Source organism: Elgaria multicarinata, chromosome 4, assembly GCF_023053635.1.
Source record: "Elgaria multicarinata webbii isolate HBS135686 ecotype San Diego chromosome 4, rElgMul1.1.pri, whole genome shotgun sequence".
Lineage (NCBI taxonomy): Eukaryota > Metazoa > Chordata > Lepidosauria > Squamata > Anguidae > Elgaria > Elgaria multicarinata.
In genome coordinates, this window is record NC_086174.1 from 139,782,817 (window position 1) to 139,800,274 (window position 17,458).

A 17,458-nucleotide genomic window follows, 5' to 3' on the forward strand; every position below is an offset into this window, starting at 1 on the left:
ACGTCGGTTTGCAGAAAATTGTGGGTTAAATGTGGGTCAAGCAGAATTATTTTTATTATAAATGTACAAAGGCTCTAAGGTAAGTTTGAAATGTAAAGATTTATTATTATTTTTATTAACTGCTGCTCGCCAGACAATTACACAGCAGTGGAAAAAACTGGACAGTTTGAACTTATCTGCATGGTACCGAAATATATGGTCAGTGGCAATATCAGAAAAAATAACTCATGATTTGCTACTAATCCAAGGAAAAACAGAACCACTATCCTTTAATGCTATATGGTGGAGATTTATTCAACATACGTCACAACTGGACCTGCAACAATATATGCCCGCTTTAGCTTTGAACATTTGGACATTATAATAACAAATGAAGATTATACAGCACACTTATTAATTAGTTTATTTGTTTATTTAATTATTATTATTTTGTCCTCCCTTTATTTTTTCTTCTTTTCTTTCCTTCTTTCCATTTCCCCCCTAAAATTGTATTAATTAATTTTATATAACAGTTGCTTAGACATCAATTGTTAGGGGACTGATCACTTGTGGTTTACATTAAAATAATAATAATAATAATAATAATAATAATAATAATAATAATAATAATAATAATAGGAGGAGGAGGAGGAATAGGAATGTGGGTCAAGCATCCGTATGCTCTACATGATGTCTTAGGCCTTAGCTAGATCTAAGGATTATCCCAGGCAAATGGAGGGGTCATCCCTGCCTGCTCCTGGGATCCCCTGTGTGTCATTTGGATACACAGGGATGATCCCGGGACAATCCTGGGATATAGGCCTGGTTTAGCCATGGCCACAGTGACCATGTACATTATATGGGTCTGTGTGCTAGAGAAAGGTTATATCCACCTCTCACTCAGACAGTCTGGAGCACCCTGGGGAGGAGCAAAACCCAAAGGAGAGACAAGTCTAGCAACTCACAGCAACAACATTTGAACAAGGAATTCCCAAAAGGCAAAAGTAGGTTGGCATTTGCCAAAACAGTTCAAGCACATAGAACATCTCTGTTCTCTACACGGCCTTCACAGGTGCAGAAGGTAGTGAAGGTACAGGAAGGAGTGGCACGTGATTTGGGGATATCACCTGTTTTAGATGACTGGATTCTGACACATGTATAATGCCCGACTTTCAAACCACATGAAGCCTAGGCTCAGTTGCACCAGAGAAAAATGCAGGCTGGACTTGCCAGCTATAATCCCTATGATGTCAAAAAAAGGCTCCCTGGAATCGATACACCACCACACATTCCTCTTTGCCAAACATTGCCTCTAAAATCAGGCAACCTGAAGGCCTCCTAATTCAAGTCATAATTTTAATTTAATTTTATTTATTTTTTAAAAAAGAATGTTCACAATGAGTCATAGTGGTTGCAAATGTAAGTGATTTTGTGTAATGTGCATGGGCTGCTTTACATGTTGCATTTTTAGTATGTATATCAGGGGTGGGCAACCTTTTTGGGCAACCCATAGGCACATATGACAATTTGAAACTGTTCTGGGCACCACCTCAAAATGGCTGCCAGGGGAGGTGTGGCAAGGGACAAGTAACCTGCCCAAAAGACTGAGTATGAGACAGAGGTGGAGTCTGAGCCCCAGTGCAACAAACAATTCCTTTGAACCCACAGTTTTCAGCACAAACAGAACCCTATTTCATAGCAACTTCAGATACCAGTAAGAAAATGGGTTAATTAAAAAAGAAAGTGAGGTGGATAAAGCACCTTGGTGGGTGACAAGAAAGGTTGCCCGGGGTACATTGGTACCTGGGGAGACCACGTTGCCCATGTGCAATGCCAATGCTAAAGAATGAAACACAGGAGGGAAGCAGGCAGGTTTTGAAAGACATCTGCAAGGGATCCAACAGTAGGATGGGGCTTCCTGCCATGATGCAGGCACATCTTTAAAAACAAGCGTTTCTGTCGGCCCTCCATAAGGTATGGATTGGCTGTCTGGATGTGCCATGTCTATCTGTACATGGCAGGCATTCGGTGGGGGGCACAAATACTGTCATCCAGGGGTTCATGTGCCAAAAGCTGATGTTCAAAATAGGATTTCCCTGGCAAATGCATTCGCCCCCATCCCCACCACCACCACCCCTGGAGTGCGTCTGCACAAAGGCAGAACACTGCAAATTAACTAAAGAATGAAACCTTAAAATGCACAGATGTTTCAAATAAGATTATTACGGCACATTTTAAATGGTCGCTGAACCTTTCAGAACAGAATCCAAGGTGATGGTAATTGAGCCCTTCCCCTAACCCAGAGAATCCTGGGAGGTCCAGCTTGCTTTGCCACTTTGTGGTTCAGCGGAGCAGTCGGCCTGTTCGCCTGGGCTTCTCATTCACACCACTGCCCCGTCGTTCCCGACGTCTTTTGAGCCACTTCCAAAAGGAAAACTTTCCTACCCGGCACCCGCGCCACCCAAACCTGATGGAAGAGACTGGGGCGAGGGCAAGCAAACGCTGGGTCAGAGAGAGAAAAGGCAGCAGGCGCAGCAGCAGCTGGCCCAAATGCAAGCGTCCCTCTCTCTCAGTCCAATCGCAGGTCCCCAGATGACGGCACAGCTGCCACAAGGAGTGATCATCATTACGTTGAGGTCATCTCTGCCCCTAGGCGAAGCTTGTGAAAATAAAGGGCTGTGAAGAAAGGCGGCCGGGGGGGGGGCGGGCAGGAGAGAGACAGAGAGAGAGAAAGGTCTTTTAAAAGTTATTTTGTCTCACTGCCACACTGGGACTGTGAAGCGAAGAAGAGAGCAAGCAGAAATATTTAGCTTCAAAGAGCAAAGCGCCATCCTTGCGGTTCCACTAAATAAATTACAGATCAGCTTCACAGTTCATAGAGGGTATTTCAGTGATCCGCAGCAGCCAGGCTGTTTGCATACACCAGACTCCCCCAGCCTGGCACCCTCCAGAAGATGTCTTGGACTACAATTCCCATCATCCCCCAACCAGCATGGCTAGTGGGGATCGTGGGGGTGAGTGGGCCTTGTTCTCGAACACATCTGGATGGCGCCAGACTGGAAAAGGCTGGCATATACCCAGCTCTTAGGAAGGAGTCCCAGTTTCTAAATTGCAGGCTGCATGGATACTTGCGGAAATAGGAGAGTTGTGTTTAGCTAGCCATGCCTCAGGCTGTGTTTTACCTTCGTCTAGTAAATATTTCAGCTCTTTATCTTCTGTTCACAGAGTGGCGAAAAGGAGTACAATTTAATTCCTCCTTTTTTCCCAGGTGTCTGTAATGCACCATCGGTAAAGCAAAGGGGTTGAAGCGGTGGTGGGTAGTGAAGGTTATTATTATTAATCTATTGTTTTCTCACATTTGTATCCCACCTTTCTTCCATGCTGGAATACAAATTTCCTTGCGTGGTTTTCCTAGGTGGTCTCCCCATGACAGGCATTGATCAGACCCAGAGCAGCTTGGCTTCAGCAAGGTTTCTGCAGCCCTCCAAAATGCCACGTGACCATAACCAATTCATGGCAGCAATATTCAGGAGACATCTCAAAGGAGGTGTCCTTAGCACAGTAGTAGGGCCCATGTTTATATGCAGGAAGACCCAGATGTCATCCCTGGCACAGCCTTCCCCAACATGGGGCCCTCCAGATGTGTTGGGACTAAAGCTCTCATCATCCCCAGCCAATGGCCATGCTGGCTAGGGCATGCTGGGAGTTGTAGTCCAACATATCTGGAGGGCAACGGGTTGAGGAAGGCTGCCCTAGCATCTCCAGGAGCTGGGCTGGCAAAGCCCCCTGCCCAGTCCCTTGGCGACTGCTGCTAGTGATTGGGGATACCACTGAGCTAAATGGACCATTGGTCTGACTCAGGGCTCCATCACACCCTTTTTCTTTCCTCTGGTTTGTCTCCGTGTTTTTTTACCTCCGTTTCATAAGCACATCAAGGGCTCCATCACACACGGTCCCTTTCATGTGGGTTTTCACTTGTTTGCTCTTCCACTCCACTCCACCCTGCCCCTTCTCCTTCCTCCTCTTCATTGGTTGTAGTATTCTTCTGATGGGTGTGGGCTCTTCCCCCCCCCCCCATTCTGGCTTTGTTATCTAGTGATTACTTTTAAGGTTTCATCTGGGCTCCGTTTCTGTGGACAATGTTGGGAAGGGGGGTTGGAGCACTAAAAAGTCCATTCAACTGACTAATAAGTCCCTACAACGACGCACTGGAGGAGAACCGCCCTGCCCTCCCTTCTCATCAGCAAGACTCCATTAGCACACGCCCCCAACAAAGGAAAAAGCAAGAGGGGAAAATAATCCAGACTTTCCCCGCCCCCAAATAAAATGCAACAAGGGGGTGAGGGGTGAGATGAGTGCAGGAGAAGGACGACGTCATGTGAGTCCCAAGCTGCAAAACTACATACCTGGAATGGCGAGTGTGCGATAAATCACTGGTGTGATGGAGCTCTCAGTAAAAGGCCACGTGTTACATTCAGTAATATTCCCAACATACAGGGAGGGCGCTGAAGCCAAGGGACACCCACATGCCCAAGACTGCTTAATATGCTCATCGCTGGATGTGACTTCCAAAGGCTGCTGGGCTATGCTGGCTCTTCCACCCCTTGCCACTAACAATGGCCACAGCTAGACCTGAGGTTTATCCCTGGATCGTCCAGGGGTCAAACCTGTTCATCCAGGTGACACACAGGGGATCCAGTGCTCAGGCAGGGGCGAACCCTGGGTGATCCCAGGATAAACCTTAGGCCTAGCTGTGGCCAATATTTACCCTGAATGAATCAAATGATTACTGCTAAAATTGAAGCCAACTTCTTTTCAAGCACACCGATTTAGGCTTGCAGCCTTAAATTAGATTCCTGTTAATCTTATAAAAATGAGGCATAACTCAGGGAACTAAGATGAAACCGTAACTCTGGTTTTGAAAGAGCAGAGGAAATCAGTTCCTATGAATTTAGAATGCTTTAGGTGGCCTGCTATGTTGAAGAAACTGACCAGTGCAGCCTTCCCCAATCTGGTGTTTTCCAGATGTTTTGGACAACAACTCCCAGCATTCCTGATCATTGGCCATGCTGGCTGTGGCTGATGGGAGTTGAAGTCCAAAACATCTGCCCGGCTGCAGGTTCAGGAAGGCTGGTCTAGTAGAATATTCTCATTGCAGCCAGTTCTCAAACTCCTTTTTCCAACACAGAGATTAACCCCACAGTGCAGAATTGCACATGGTGCATCTCTTCCTGGACAGGACTATTTTAGACTGTGATTGAGGGGCTCCACATCCGAATGCTCTGCGATATATAAACTTTCATGTCAGGAAGAGAGGTCCAGGCTTACCTATCTTCCTGACGTGGGGTGTGTGGCTAAGAGAATTATTATACAACACTTGAAGGGCCAATCCACTCTTGACTTACAGTAGTAGATAGCTGATATGTATCCTCTGTAAACATTTGAATTGGCTCCTTTTCAACAGAATAGCAAGGAAAAGGCCTTTCAAACGATTTGGTCTAATTTTATTTTGTTCGCTTTGTGTGTGTGTGTATATATTATGATTGTTTTTCTTTTCTCTCTTTAACTGTTTTTATTTATACATTATATATTAATATATTAGATATTGAGTTTGTTTGTATTTGCGGTTATTATTTCCCCCCTTTGATTCTGTTTTGAGGGGAGTAAGGGCATGTCTAGACCTAGGGACTAGAGGGGGAGGATCTCATGATATGGTGATCGTGAGATCCTCCCCCTCAGTCTACACGTGGCGGGCAATGTCCCGGGAGGAAGATAAGTGTTCAAGCGCTCCAGCAAAAAGTAAGAGTTTATTTAAAAAAAAACACTACCGCTCCCCCACCCCACCCCACCCCCGATGGGCACAGAGCTCCTGAAGAGGTCTGTGTTCTTATTACTATGATTACTCTCTCATTTCTGTTTTGTGAACCCCTTCCCCCCTTCATATGTTTTAATGTGATTTTAGGTTGTAAGCCTTTAGGCAGGGTGTTGCTGTTTTATTTGTATATTTTGTACAGCACCAAGTACATTGTTGGTGCTAAATAAATAAATTAATAATAATAATAATAATAATAATAATAAGAGCTCCGTGCCCTGTGCCCGGTTCCTCGCGGTTACTCACGAGCAGCCGGGACGAAACCGGGACAGCAGCCCACACCTCCCGCAGTCTCGGGATCATCCCAAGACCGTGGGAAAGGTTGGGATAAAAGTGGTGCCCGTTATCCCAGGAAAAGGGAGGGATCATCCCTCCCTGCCCCTGGGATCCCCTGTGCGTCATGTGGATGCACAGGGATGATCCTGGGCCATCCCTGGGATATCGCCCCAACTAGCCATGCCCTAAGTTTAATCAAATTTGGGGGAAACTATCTCCCTGACAGGCTCATTTTCTGTTTGAATGACTGACTGATATAGAGAGATATAGGTCATAGCTAGACCAGGCCTATATCCCGGGATCGTCCCGGGATCGTCCCGGGATCATCCCTGTGCATCCAAATGACACACAGGGGATCCCGGGAACAGGCAGGGACGACCCCTCCATTTGCCTGGGATAATCCTTAGGTCTAGCTAAGGCCATAGATATAGTTTCAACACATGCAACACACCACTTGCAGTTTGAATTGGTATAGTCAAACCAGAGCAACATTATGTGACTCTGTCAATCATGTAATTCAGTTTGAGAGTATTTTTGCCACTTGTACACAGAGGCCAAATCTACACCAAGCAGGATATAGTACTATGAAAGCATTATGAACGCAGAATATAAGAGGCAGGAGCCCCACTGAAGTGCACTGACAACTGTTGGGGCCCACTGACACATACCATATACCGCTTCCATACCGCTTTCATGGTGCTATATCCTGCATGGTGTGGCTCCTGCCTCTTATATACCACTTTCATACCCCTTTCATAGAGCAATATCCTTCTTGGTGTAGATCTGGCCAGAATGAGAAGTTACATAAACCATTGGTCTGCCAAATCAATGATGGAATGATGTAGCCCTTGAGTATTACAGGAATCTCCTCCACTAAATAAACCCTTCACAAATGTAAAGCGCTGCTCAATATCTTTGCTAACGGTAATATATTTATCAGTACAGAGAGTGCAATTTGGATGGCATCCTTAAAGTTTTGGATGGCATAAAACTCCTAGGGATTGCAAATGCTTTGGAGAATAGGCTAAAAATTCAACATGATCATCAATAAACTGACATGCTGGGCAAATAGCAACAAAATGAAATGCAAAAAGGACAAACATAGACTGTGGCACAGGAGAAAGTAGGATCAAATGCACAAGGATGATAGATAACAGGGCTTGGGAGCAGGATTAATATAAAGCATCATTTGACCAAATTTATTTATTTATTGCGTTTCTATACTGCCCAATAGCCGAAGCTGTGATATAAAAGGCAAATAAAAATGTAGATTTGACTAGCAGAAGCACGGCAACCAGGACTCAAGAAGTAATTACTGCCCATGTGTACAATCCCTGCCCTTAGAAGTTTTCAACCAATGCCTGGTACAGACACCTGTCAATCTCTTCGATATGCAATTTTTATGCTGGGTTTTAAAGATGTTTTCCCTGGTATTGTGATGAATATTTTTTGTATAATTAGACACCTTGAGCAATATTCTGTGAGAAAGGAGAGGTATAAATATTCTTACTAAATAATAACATGGCAAGAAGCCGGATTAGGGAACTCACAGTAGCTTAAACTTTCTGCCGTTGAGAACATGTCTGTGCAATGAGCCTGTGGGACAAAACAGGCATTACTTTAAATCCATCACGAGCAACCACATCCTTTTGCATGTTTACTGCTGAGTAGAGCCCCCAATCTAGATCTTAAAAGTCCCTCTATGCGCAACACTAGGGTCCCAATCCAGAATGAGGGCCTGCACCTACTCTAGAGTAAAAATGGGGGGAGATAGAATTTCTAGATATATAATTAAAGCAATGTCTTTTTGGCCTTATGTCTCAGTCAGATGCCCAGGGAAGCTTACAATCAAGGCACAATGGACATATCTATGCCGTTGCTGTTTGTCCCTATCACCTGGCATTTGGTAGAAGACAGCCACTGATACATGGAGGATTTATTTATACAGCTAATAGCAGCTGGTAGACCAAACCCCCAAGAAATTCAAATAAAAAACATTTGCTCTCCCCCGACAACAAGACACGACACAAAACCAAGAACCAGCAACCTTCTATTCTGCAAAAGAAGAAGAGTCATATTCACCCAGCCACTGCACTGTATTTCAGTTCACTCTTGCTAAGTAGTTATGTGCTTATAACGCTACCGCCTTGTCTGAGGAGGAATCCAGCAACCATGTGACTACAGTGCAACGGGATCACATGCAACGTAGGAAGTTGCTTTATACTAAGTCAGACCATTCATCCATCTAGCTCAGTATTGTCTATGCCAGGGGTGTTGAATCCCTTTCAGCCCCAAGGGCTGAATTCAATGTTGGAGAAGCTCTCAAGGGCCACAAGCCAGTGGTGGGCAGGGCTGAAGGCAACAGGGGCATGGCCAAAACACCAAAAATACCAGTGTATTTTAGCTTAAATCTTTTGGCTAGTAACTAAAGGGACGGGGCAGTGGAGAACACCAGAGACTTGGATCAGATTTGGCCCATGAGCTTGAGGTTCAACAGTCAGGTTCTGGGTTGTCTGGCAGTGGGTCTCTGGAGAGGCTGGAGATGGAACCCAGGACCTTCTGCATACGAAACATGCGCTCCACCGCTGAGCGTAAGCCCTGATGCAACCAGACCCATTGTTCAGAATTCTGAGTTCTTCAACTTGCACCAGTGTCCTCACTGTATTATGTCAGTGTAACCTCCGTATAATTTGTCATGTTTTGGCTCTCAGCAGACCATTCAGGTATGAAGTTGAACTATGTACAACACAATGCCACCCGGCACACAGGAAACTTTAATGTTACCTTTTAGCATAACACTGAAGTCCGAAACTTTGAAATGCAATCTCCCAGCCGTGAAAAACAAATACAGGCCTTTCCTACCCTAAGCAGTACCAGCCCTGCAAGTGAACCACACACAAAGAGTGAACAGTATAGAATGTCTTCTCTCTTTTGTGCAGTGAAAAATCTAGTGTTTCAACTTACATACTGCTGCCTCTCCTATCTATACCATCAGTGTGAGATACTATGTAATGCATAACTTTTCTTCCCCCCCCCAATTTCCCCCCTTTTCCTTTTTAAAAGTCAGTGCATGCAAAAGAATTAGTAATCCATTTCACATTGTTATCCCGAATGTAAAAACCAACGTCTTTGAGTCTTAGAAGATTAAAATCTAATTGATGAATAGGCAGTCACTTTTAAGTAGGCTGTCCAGACATAATCCCCCTCGCATTGCTCAATGATCTAAAAACACTTTAGAAACATTAAGCATCCCACCACTGTGAACTACTTAGAAAGTAGTTAGCATTATTAGTCTAGACGTGCCCTGATTAATATCCAATTAAATGGATCCTAGTTCCTTTTAGAAGCAATACATCAAGATGATTACAAAAACTTTATTCAATATACATTTTCTGTGCCTGAGTGAGTAGAAACATTTTTGGATGCTTCAAAATAAACACCGGGTGCTTAGAAGTAGCATTACTGTGAAGTTTTCTAAACTACTCAGATTTTGAGATCAAGGGGATAAATTCAACATCATGTGAGCAGACTTCAACTCATGCAAAAGGAGTTTCCCCCCCTTCTCCTTACCCCTCCAGCCTTCCCCCCCAATTCTGTCCAGAAGTCCTCCAAACCTCTGGAGCAGATTTGGAGGTGCATGGGGCACTGCAGGGGAGAGCAGAAGTGCAGAAGGACACCATTGGATAAATGCTAAAATACGTACTAGAACGTTGATGAGCTCCACAGTTATCTCTACTGACACAAGCCCTATTCAGGTGTTCTAAAACTCATTAAAAATCAACACATAAGGAGGGAGAGAATGCAAACTCCACCGCCTCCATAATCATTTCCATCACTCTCAACTAGGGATGGGCGAACGAGTAATATTCAAGAACACCAGGATTCTCCGTACATTAGCTCACTGCTTGTCCCATGCCCAATTCCTGTTCGTGTTTGCAATCATGGCTCTCTTTTCTCTAGCAGGAAAATTGCATGAACTGGGCAGCAACTGAATGTGAAATGTGCACAAATTTCCCCTGAATTTGTGGAAATTTCTGAATTTGTGGAAATTTCCGAATTGGCAGTCAGAGGAACCATCTCATGGCGACTTTGGTGTCAACATGCCTCTATTATAGGGCATCTTCCTTCACATATTTCCTAATTTGTGCAAATTTCCTCTGTAAATCAGTAGGGCTGATTCATTGTATGAAGGAAATTTGTGCAAATCAAATCGGGAAAATTGCACAAATCAAACTCGAGTACATGTTCATAAACTGAACATTTTCAGCAGGCACCCTTTCACATTTGGAGTTGAGAGCAGGGGACGCTCACATATTTTGCAAGCAAAAACTAAATTCTCATACATCCCTACCCTCAACCCACAGAGGGGGGCTTTCTGAAGTAGGGAGCCACTTGCATCCATGGAGACTCTTCATGAGATGTTGAACACTATTAGCAGAACATGATGAGGAAACAGTTTCCCCTAACAGGTGGTCACAGGAATGATCTCATGGAGACTTTGGTGTCAGTGCTCCTATTATGGGGCATCTTCTTTCACATACAGTGACAGGGAATCCCCACACTACAGCCAGGAAGCTCAGTTGGTGACCTTGGGCCAATTCCCATCTCTTTAAGCCCTAATCTACCTCACAGGCAGGGCCGGTGCCAGACTATTTTGTGCCCTAGGCAAGTGAGCTGCTTTCACCCACCCACCCCACACCCACCCCAGCGTACTTGGGCTCGGGGTGCCATCTCGCCTGCCCAGCCAAAGCGAAGCCAGGACACTGGGGCGGGGTGGGGGCGGCTTCGGAACGGCATGCCCGGCCGGAAGCCGCTCTGGGAGACCGACTTCTGGGCGCGCCGTTCCAAAGCCGTCCACCCTTCCCCAGTGTCCTGGCTTTGCTTCGGCTGGGCGCCCACCCAGCTGAAGCAAAGCCAGGACGCTGGGGTGGGGGGGCTGGTGGGGGGGCTTCGGAATAGTGCGCCTGGCTGGAAGCCGCTCTGGGAGAGCCACTTCCAGGCGCACCATTCTAAAGCCACCCGCCAGGCCCCCCCCCCAGCGTTCCGGCTTCATTTTGGTGCCCACCCAGCTGAAGCGAAGCCAGGACACTGCAGTGGGGGCATGGCAGGCATGGCTTCGCTTCAGCTGGGTGGGCGCCCAGCCAAAGCGAAGCCAGGACGCCGTGGGGGGTGGGCAGCTTTGGAACAGCGTGCCTGGAAGCCGCCCTCTCAGTGCCGCTGTGGGAGAGCGGCTTCCAGATGCGTCATTCGGTGCCCCCCTTACCCTGGCGCTCTAGGCGGCTGCCTGAGTGGCCTCTATGGTAGCACCGGCCCTGCTCACAGGGTAAAAATGGGGAGAATAACATATGCTGCCTTGAATTCCTTGGAGGTGCAGTGTGGTGTAGTGGCTAAAGTGTTGGACTGGAGTCAAGAGGTCCGGGTTCTAGTCTCCACTCGGTCATGGAAACCCACTGGGTGACTTTGGGCCAGTCACAGACAGGATTGTGGTTGTGACGATAAAATGGAGAGGAGGAGGATTATGTACGCCGCCTTGCGTTCCTCGGAAGAAAAAAAGGCGGGATATAGATGCAATGAATAAATAAATAGATAAATGTAATAGATAAATAAAATAATAGAAAAATATAGAGTAGCAGCAGTGTAGGAGTAAATTTTGAAGATTAAGTCCTCATCATGCTAGTCCCCATAGCCCAAGGAGTTCTAAAATGCAGGCAGCTTTGTTGATCCATATCAACAAACCAGTTCTAGCAGTTTTAATTTCCACCAGGAGCAAATCCTTTGTAAAGCTGATGAATCTTAATTACCCATTCAAGACCATGTCACACACACACCCCAAATACTATGCATTTCAACCAGGAACAATATATAGTTGTTGGAGGAACTCATTTTGTGATGTCACACATATGTAAATAGTGAACATGTGACTATAGAAATGTATTCTGTTATGACTCTGTGTTTATGGTGACTATATCAGGGTGAGAGTGAGAAGAGTAATAGGAAGATTTGCATATGTGAGATGACTGAGTTTATGAAGTGGGGAGAAGTGTATGTGATATGTGGTTGCTGTGCTAAGTGGGTCAGACAGGGTTTGTAAAAGAGATGAGATATGGCAGAGACAGGGAATTGATGATAGAGGGCTTAGATAAGATAGGATTTTAGAACAGAGAGAAAGATAGAGGTCTATGGTGATTTTGCAGTGATTGATTAAGAGAGTGATTAGGTCTGCTGTATATGAGAGAACACATATTGATAGGACCATTAAAAGTCATTTATTTACTATTCAACAATTTAATGCTGTAATTAATAAAGTTTTCTTAAAAATCCTACACCTTCTGCTCTTGGCTACAAAAGAGGGAAGTAATAAAGGGACCATTACAGGTGATAACAAAAGTCTGTGTGTCCTTACAAATGGAGGACTTGGACAAATGGAGGACCAGAGCCTAAAGGTGATAGCTGAACCGTGTGTGTGTGTGTGTGTGTGTGTGTGTGTGTGTGTGTGTGTGTGTGAAGGTATTTCCTGCTGGGGTGAGAAAGGCCTTAGAGAAGGGGAATTCTCCCAGGGAATAGGCAGGAACCCCACACATTTCTCCCCAGCCACTGTGAGGATTGCAGCTAAGCTCAGAGACAGAATGGAATTGTGAGGGGGGCGGGGATGGCAGATGGCAGCACCGTCTCTGCTAATTGAAAAGTGTCAGTGCTGCTAACCTGGTCTCCACTACACCACTGCTGATTAGGCTGAAGTTATGTCTATTTGCAAAAGCTGGAGTATTTAATAGTTAAATTAACCAGTCCAATGGGGCAAAACCATCTGTCCCTTATCCTCAACATTTTCTTTTACCATCAAATTGAGCAGTTTGCCTAAGCAATGGCATTTCTGGCTTGCATCACTTCTAACAGGCTCACTGTCCACTCATTGATATTGGTCCAATACTATATTCGTTGAGTAGGCCCTAATCTATTCCACATTTTACAGGGGACGGTGAAGGCAATGAATCACCTCCCCCTTCCTCCAGCCCCACATGCACACATGTGAAGTTAATACATTAGATAATAGTAAATACTCTTACCATATTTGTCTCCATCTTCTCCTTTGGCACTGATCCGTCTCCCTAGCACTTGGATATGTTTCCCACTCGTTCTACTGTACAACTGATAGAGTCGGAGTTGCTTCCGGCTTACATCATCTCGCGCTCGTGTTTGATTTTCCACATGTATCCGAAAATCCACATTTTCTTCAGCGACAAACATCTAGTTTTTAAAAGAAGGGGGGAAGCAAACAGTAATCTAAGGCAACGTTTTGAATCCAAAGATGCAAAATAGCACTACACACATTTTATTAATGCTCAGAAGCTTGTATGCAAAGTATTTATTAGCTAGAGATCCCCAGTGGAATGCCAAGAATTAATGCAATCGGGCAGTGAAGCCTGTCAAATGTAGGGGTGCTACAAGTTCCCCGACTACCCCACCAAGCAATTCCCATCACTTTTTGCCCCAGCTCCACATACCAAAAGTTCCTATCTGCAGGGTTGGCATCAAGGATTGGTATGGTCGGGCTCCTGCCAAGGGCCCACACCCCCAGCAACACATTGCCATCAGGGCTAGTAGCCATTGATAGCCTTCTCCTGCATGAATTTGTCCAATCCCCTGTTAAAGCCATCCAAAGTGGTGGCCATCACTAGATCTTGTGGAAGTGATTTCCATAGTTTAACTATGTTTTGTGTGAAAAAATACTCCCACTGCTGTGTCTGGATGTACCAGGCAATACCGGCCTCTGCCCATGGCTGCTCCTCTGTCCACTGCCTTCTTTTCTAACCCACTTCCTGTGGGCGTCACGCTTGAAGTTGCACTCTGTCAGTTTGTCTCTTCAACTGTGCCCCACTCTGGCAGATCCTACATGTTGTCACCTGGTTATACTTGGAACATTCCTGTCCAAGTTTCCATTATCTTAACCTCTCTGGGTACCAGGGCAAACTTGGGGGACTTGCAGTAAGTAGAAGTCCTGTAGTCGCTGGGTTGCCTGCCTGCCAGGTCTCCTCCTTTCGTTGCCTGCTGCTTCTCTGCCACATGCTGCTGGAGGGCACTGGAGGCCTCTGTGCCCACACTCTGTCCATCTTAATAAGAGAAACTGTGCACTCCTGCTGTGGTATATACTTATCTGGATGAGAGACTATGCCCACTTCTGTCTGCCTCAGTGAAACAGATTGTGCCCACATATTACTGCCTGCTTCAATGGGACAGAAAGTGAAACTAACTAATGTGTCCCTGCCTGTCTGAAGGAGAGAGAGGCTGCCCATTGTGACCTCATACTGATGCTGCATGGCTGAAGGAAAGAGAGACCACCCATTGTGACCTCATCTTGATGCTGCCACCCTGAAGGAGAGAGATGACCTCCTGATGATGAAGAAGAGAGGCTGTCCATTGGGACCTCATGTTAATGCTGCCTGCTTGAAGGAGAGAGGGGGGGGGGCTTAGCTAGACCTAAGATTTATCCTGGGATCGTCCCAGGGTCATCCCTGTTCATGTAAACGACACACAGGGGATCCCAGGAGCAGGCAGGGATGACCCCGAGATGATCCCTGGATAAACCTTAGGTCTAGCTAAGGCCAGGGTGTCCATTGTGACCTCATACTGTTGCCTGCCTGCCTGCCTGAAGCAGAGAGACTGGCCATTGTGACCTCATACAGATGCTGCCCACCTGAAGGAGAAAGATACTGGCCAGCTTGCCAACCCACAGTTACTGCCCCTCTGAAAGAGAAAGAAACATTGACCCCTGGGCCACCATGTTGACAACTACATTTTGCTTCTTTTAAAATCTATTTTGAAGTGTTTTATTCTGTTTTACTTTTATCTTAGCTTGTACACCACTCTGAAATTTTCAGTGGGGAGCGGTATATAAATATTGTAAATAAAACAAACAAATAAACTACATTCGTGGGAATGCTGCCCTTTACACAGGGGGTTTCTTAACTTACTTCCTTACTTGTCCATTTCCTCCTGGTCCTAATGGATTTTGAGGACATGGGATAACTTCCCTCTTGCTGGCTGCCAGTGAGAGCATTTCTCTGGGCTATGCAAAAAGAACCGGCCAACCACTGAATAAGGATGGTTTGGCTTGGCTTCATCCAGAGGGACAAATAGTCCAAGTTTGCAAACAGAGAAGGTTTCCGTCAACCAAAGGAACCAGCAGGGTTACAGCAGGTTGTGAGGGACAGTGGGAATGCCTCGTAAAAGGGTGTTGCTATTTTTTCCTAAAAGTTTCAACCATCCTACACAGTTACAGAGAAAAGGCAAACAATGCATCCAAGGAGTCTCTATGGCTCCCTTTCCAAACCTCATGCCCTCCAGATGTGTTGGACTACAATTTCCACCATGCCCAGCCATTGGTGATGGGGGTTATAGTCCAACACATCTGGAGGGCACCAATTTGGAGGAGGCTGCTCTATGGTAATTTGGGGAGGGGGAAAGGTTAAATGATCTTTTCTAAGAGGCATAATCAGGGAACTCTGGGATATCATGGGGCATTTCTCAGCCTGACAGAGTAAGAGTAGAATAGTATCACATTAACTGGCTGGGAGCATCATCAGATGAGGAAAATCACAGTTCTCTACCGTTGCTTCTCTGCCCCCGCTTCTGTCCCATGATACTTCCTTTTTCTACCAGGAGAAGGAAGAGGAAGTAAACAAAGACCACGTAGCCCATTCAGGGGCCATTTTTATCATGCCGCTTTTCCTGCACACAGCAGGAAACAGCGGCACATTCCATTTTTTTTAAAAAAAAGTCAGATTAAAAGGGGTCCATTTTGTGACAGAAAGCAGACAAGAAGGAGTGGGAGGTGCACAGGAGGTGGACCTTGTCATCTAAAGGAAGTGCAAACATCCATAACTGGGCAGTAGCAAGCGAGCGCTAAAACGCTCATCTGATGATGCTCTAGGTCTAACTTATTTCTCACCTGCGTGGGGAAATATACAGATGCCCATCTCTCTTCCTCCAGGGGGAGGAAAGCACCAGGGAAGGGCAATTTTAAGAAGGGCTTCGAAAATGTTAAGCAGACCCTCCTCCTCGAGGAGGGAAGCCATTGCGAGAAAGAATCACACAATTATATGTAATATATAAGCTGAATGTGTGATATACATCAATTCTCCCTTTTTGGGTAGCCCATTAGTACTGCAAGTTTCAAAGCATTTGAGGCTGAACCCTACTTTGCAAAAGAACCACTGCACTGGGTGTGTATCTGCTACAGATGACTCCCAAATGCTGAACCAAAGCAGCTATTCAGACTTCATCCAAAGCAAAGCGGCTTCTTCCTTCAGTCTTCCCTACTATGATGAGATAGATTTGTATTTCTATTTTCATAAGTTATTGTAAGCATTTCTAAATTTGCAGCTTTACATATAAATTAACACATTCAAATTTTATTCAAAACTCTATCCTCTTTGGGAGGAGCGATGCCTTTCCTGTCTTTTTGACTCTGTGTAAGTCTACCTTAAACTTTTTAATAATGATGATGATAATATTTTTAATAGCCCCGCCCTAAGTCATATGAAAGACAGGATACAAATGCCCTAAATAAATAAATAAATAAATTGTAAGGTAAATTAGGTTCCCGTGCAAGGCATGTGGATCGCCTTACGTTAACAGAACAATTATAAAAGTGAACATATAGACAAATTTTAGAAGCCTCTATGCTTTTAAAGGAAATTCAGTGGTGAGAATTAAATATTCCCCCATTTAGAGCTCCATTCTCTTTGATGCAGCAAAAACATTTTTTTTCTTTTACCTTCCAGCTACTGAACCAACCTCATAGTAATTATTTCCTTCATGACCTTTCAAACATATAAAATAATCTTGGCAACGTCAACAAGAAATATCTAAGATGTCTCTTTCCCAGGTCTGGAAAGAAGGCTAATCACTATTTTGCTTCCATGGTTTTGGCAAATTTCCACTTTGCCAATTAGAAAATTTGCAAGGCCACCTCCAAAGCAGTATTATTATTTTTAAGGCATGTGTTGAAATGTAACACACCATTATATGCTACCATTTCCTCTCCCAGATTCTCTTGACTGCACAGCCCTTCATCAACCAAGCTGTTCGGTTGGACCTATAGCTAGGAGCAGGACTAGGACAGAAGCATCCCCATTTAAAAAACACATCTGCTTTTCCTCGCAAGCAATGCTAAATCATGTACATTCACACAACACCCTTCCGAATTACAGCAGCGACCAAAGATTATGAGTCTCACAAGTTTCAAAGTATGCACTACTTGCCCACATATTATCAAGGAGGGCCACTTTTTGGCCTGACAGACGGCAAGTAAACATTTCTGAATGAACCACT

The 17,458-nt window shown here is 45.1% G+C and overlaps 1 protein-coding gene across 1 annotated transcript in view; it reads right to left on the reverse strand.

Moving 5' to 3' along the window:
• The window catches only part of FGF18 (fibroblast growth factor 18), a 146,304-nt gene that overhangs the window by 57,267 nt on the left and 71,579 nt on the right, over positions 1-17,458 (reverse strand). The window contains exon 3 of the mRNA XM_063125293.1: positions 13,192-13,372. Coding sequence (XP_062981363.1) covers positions 13,192-13,372 — 181 coding nt within the window. The remainder of the gene's footprint in view (positions 1-13,191; positions 13,373-17,458) is intronic.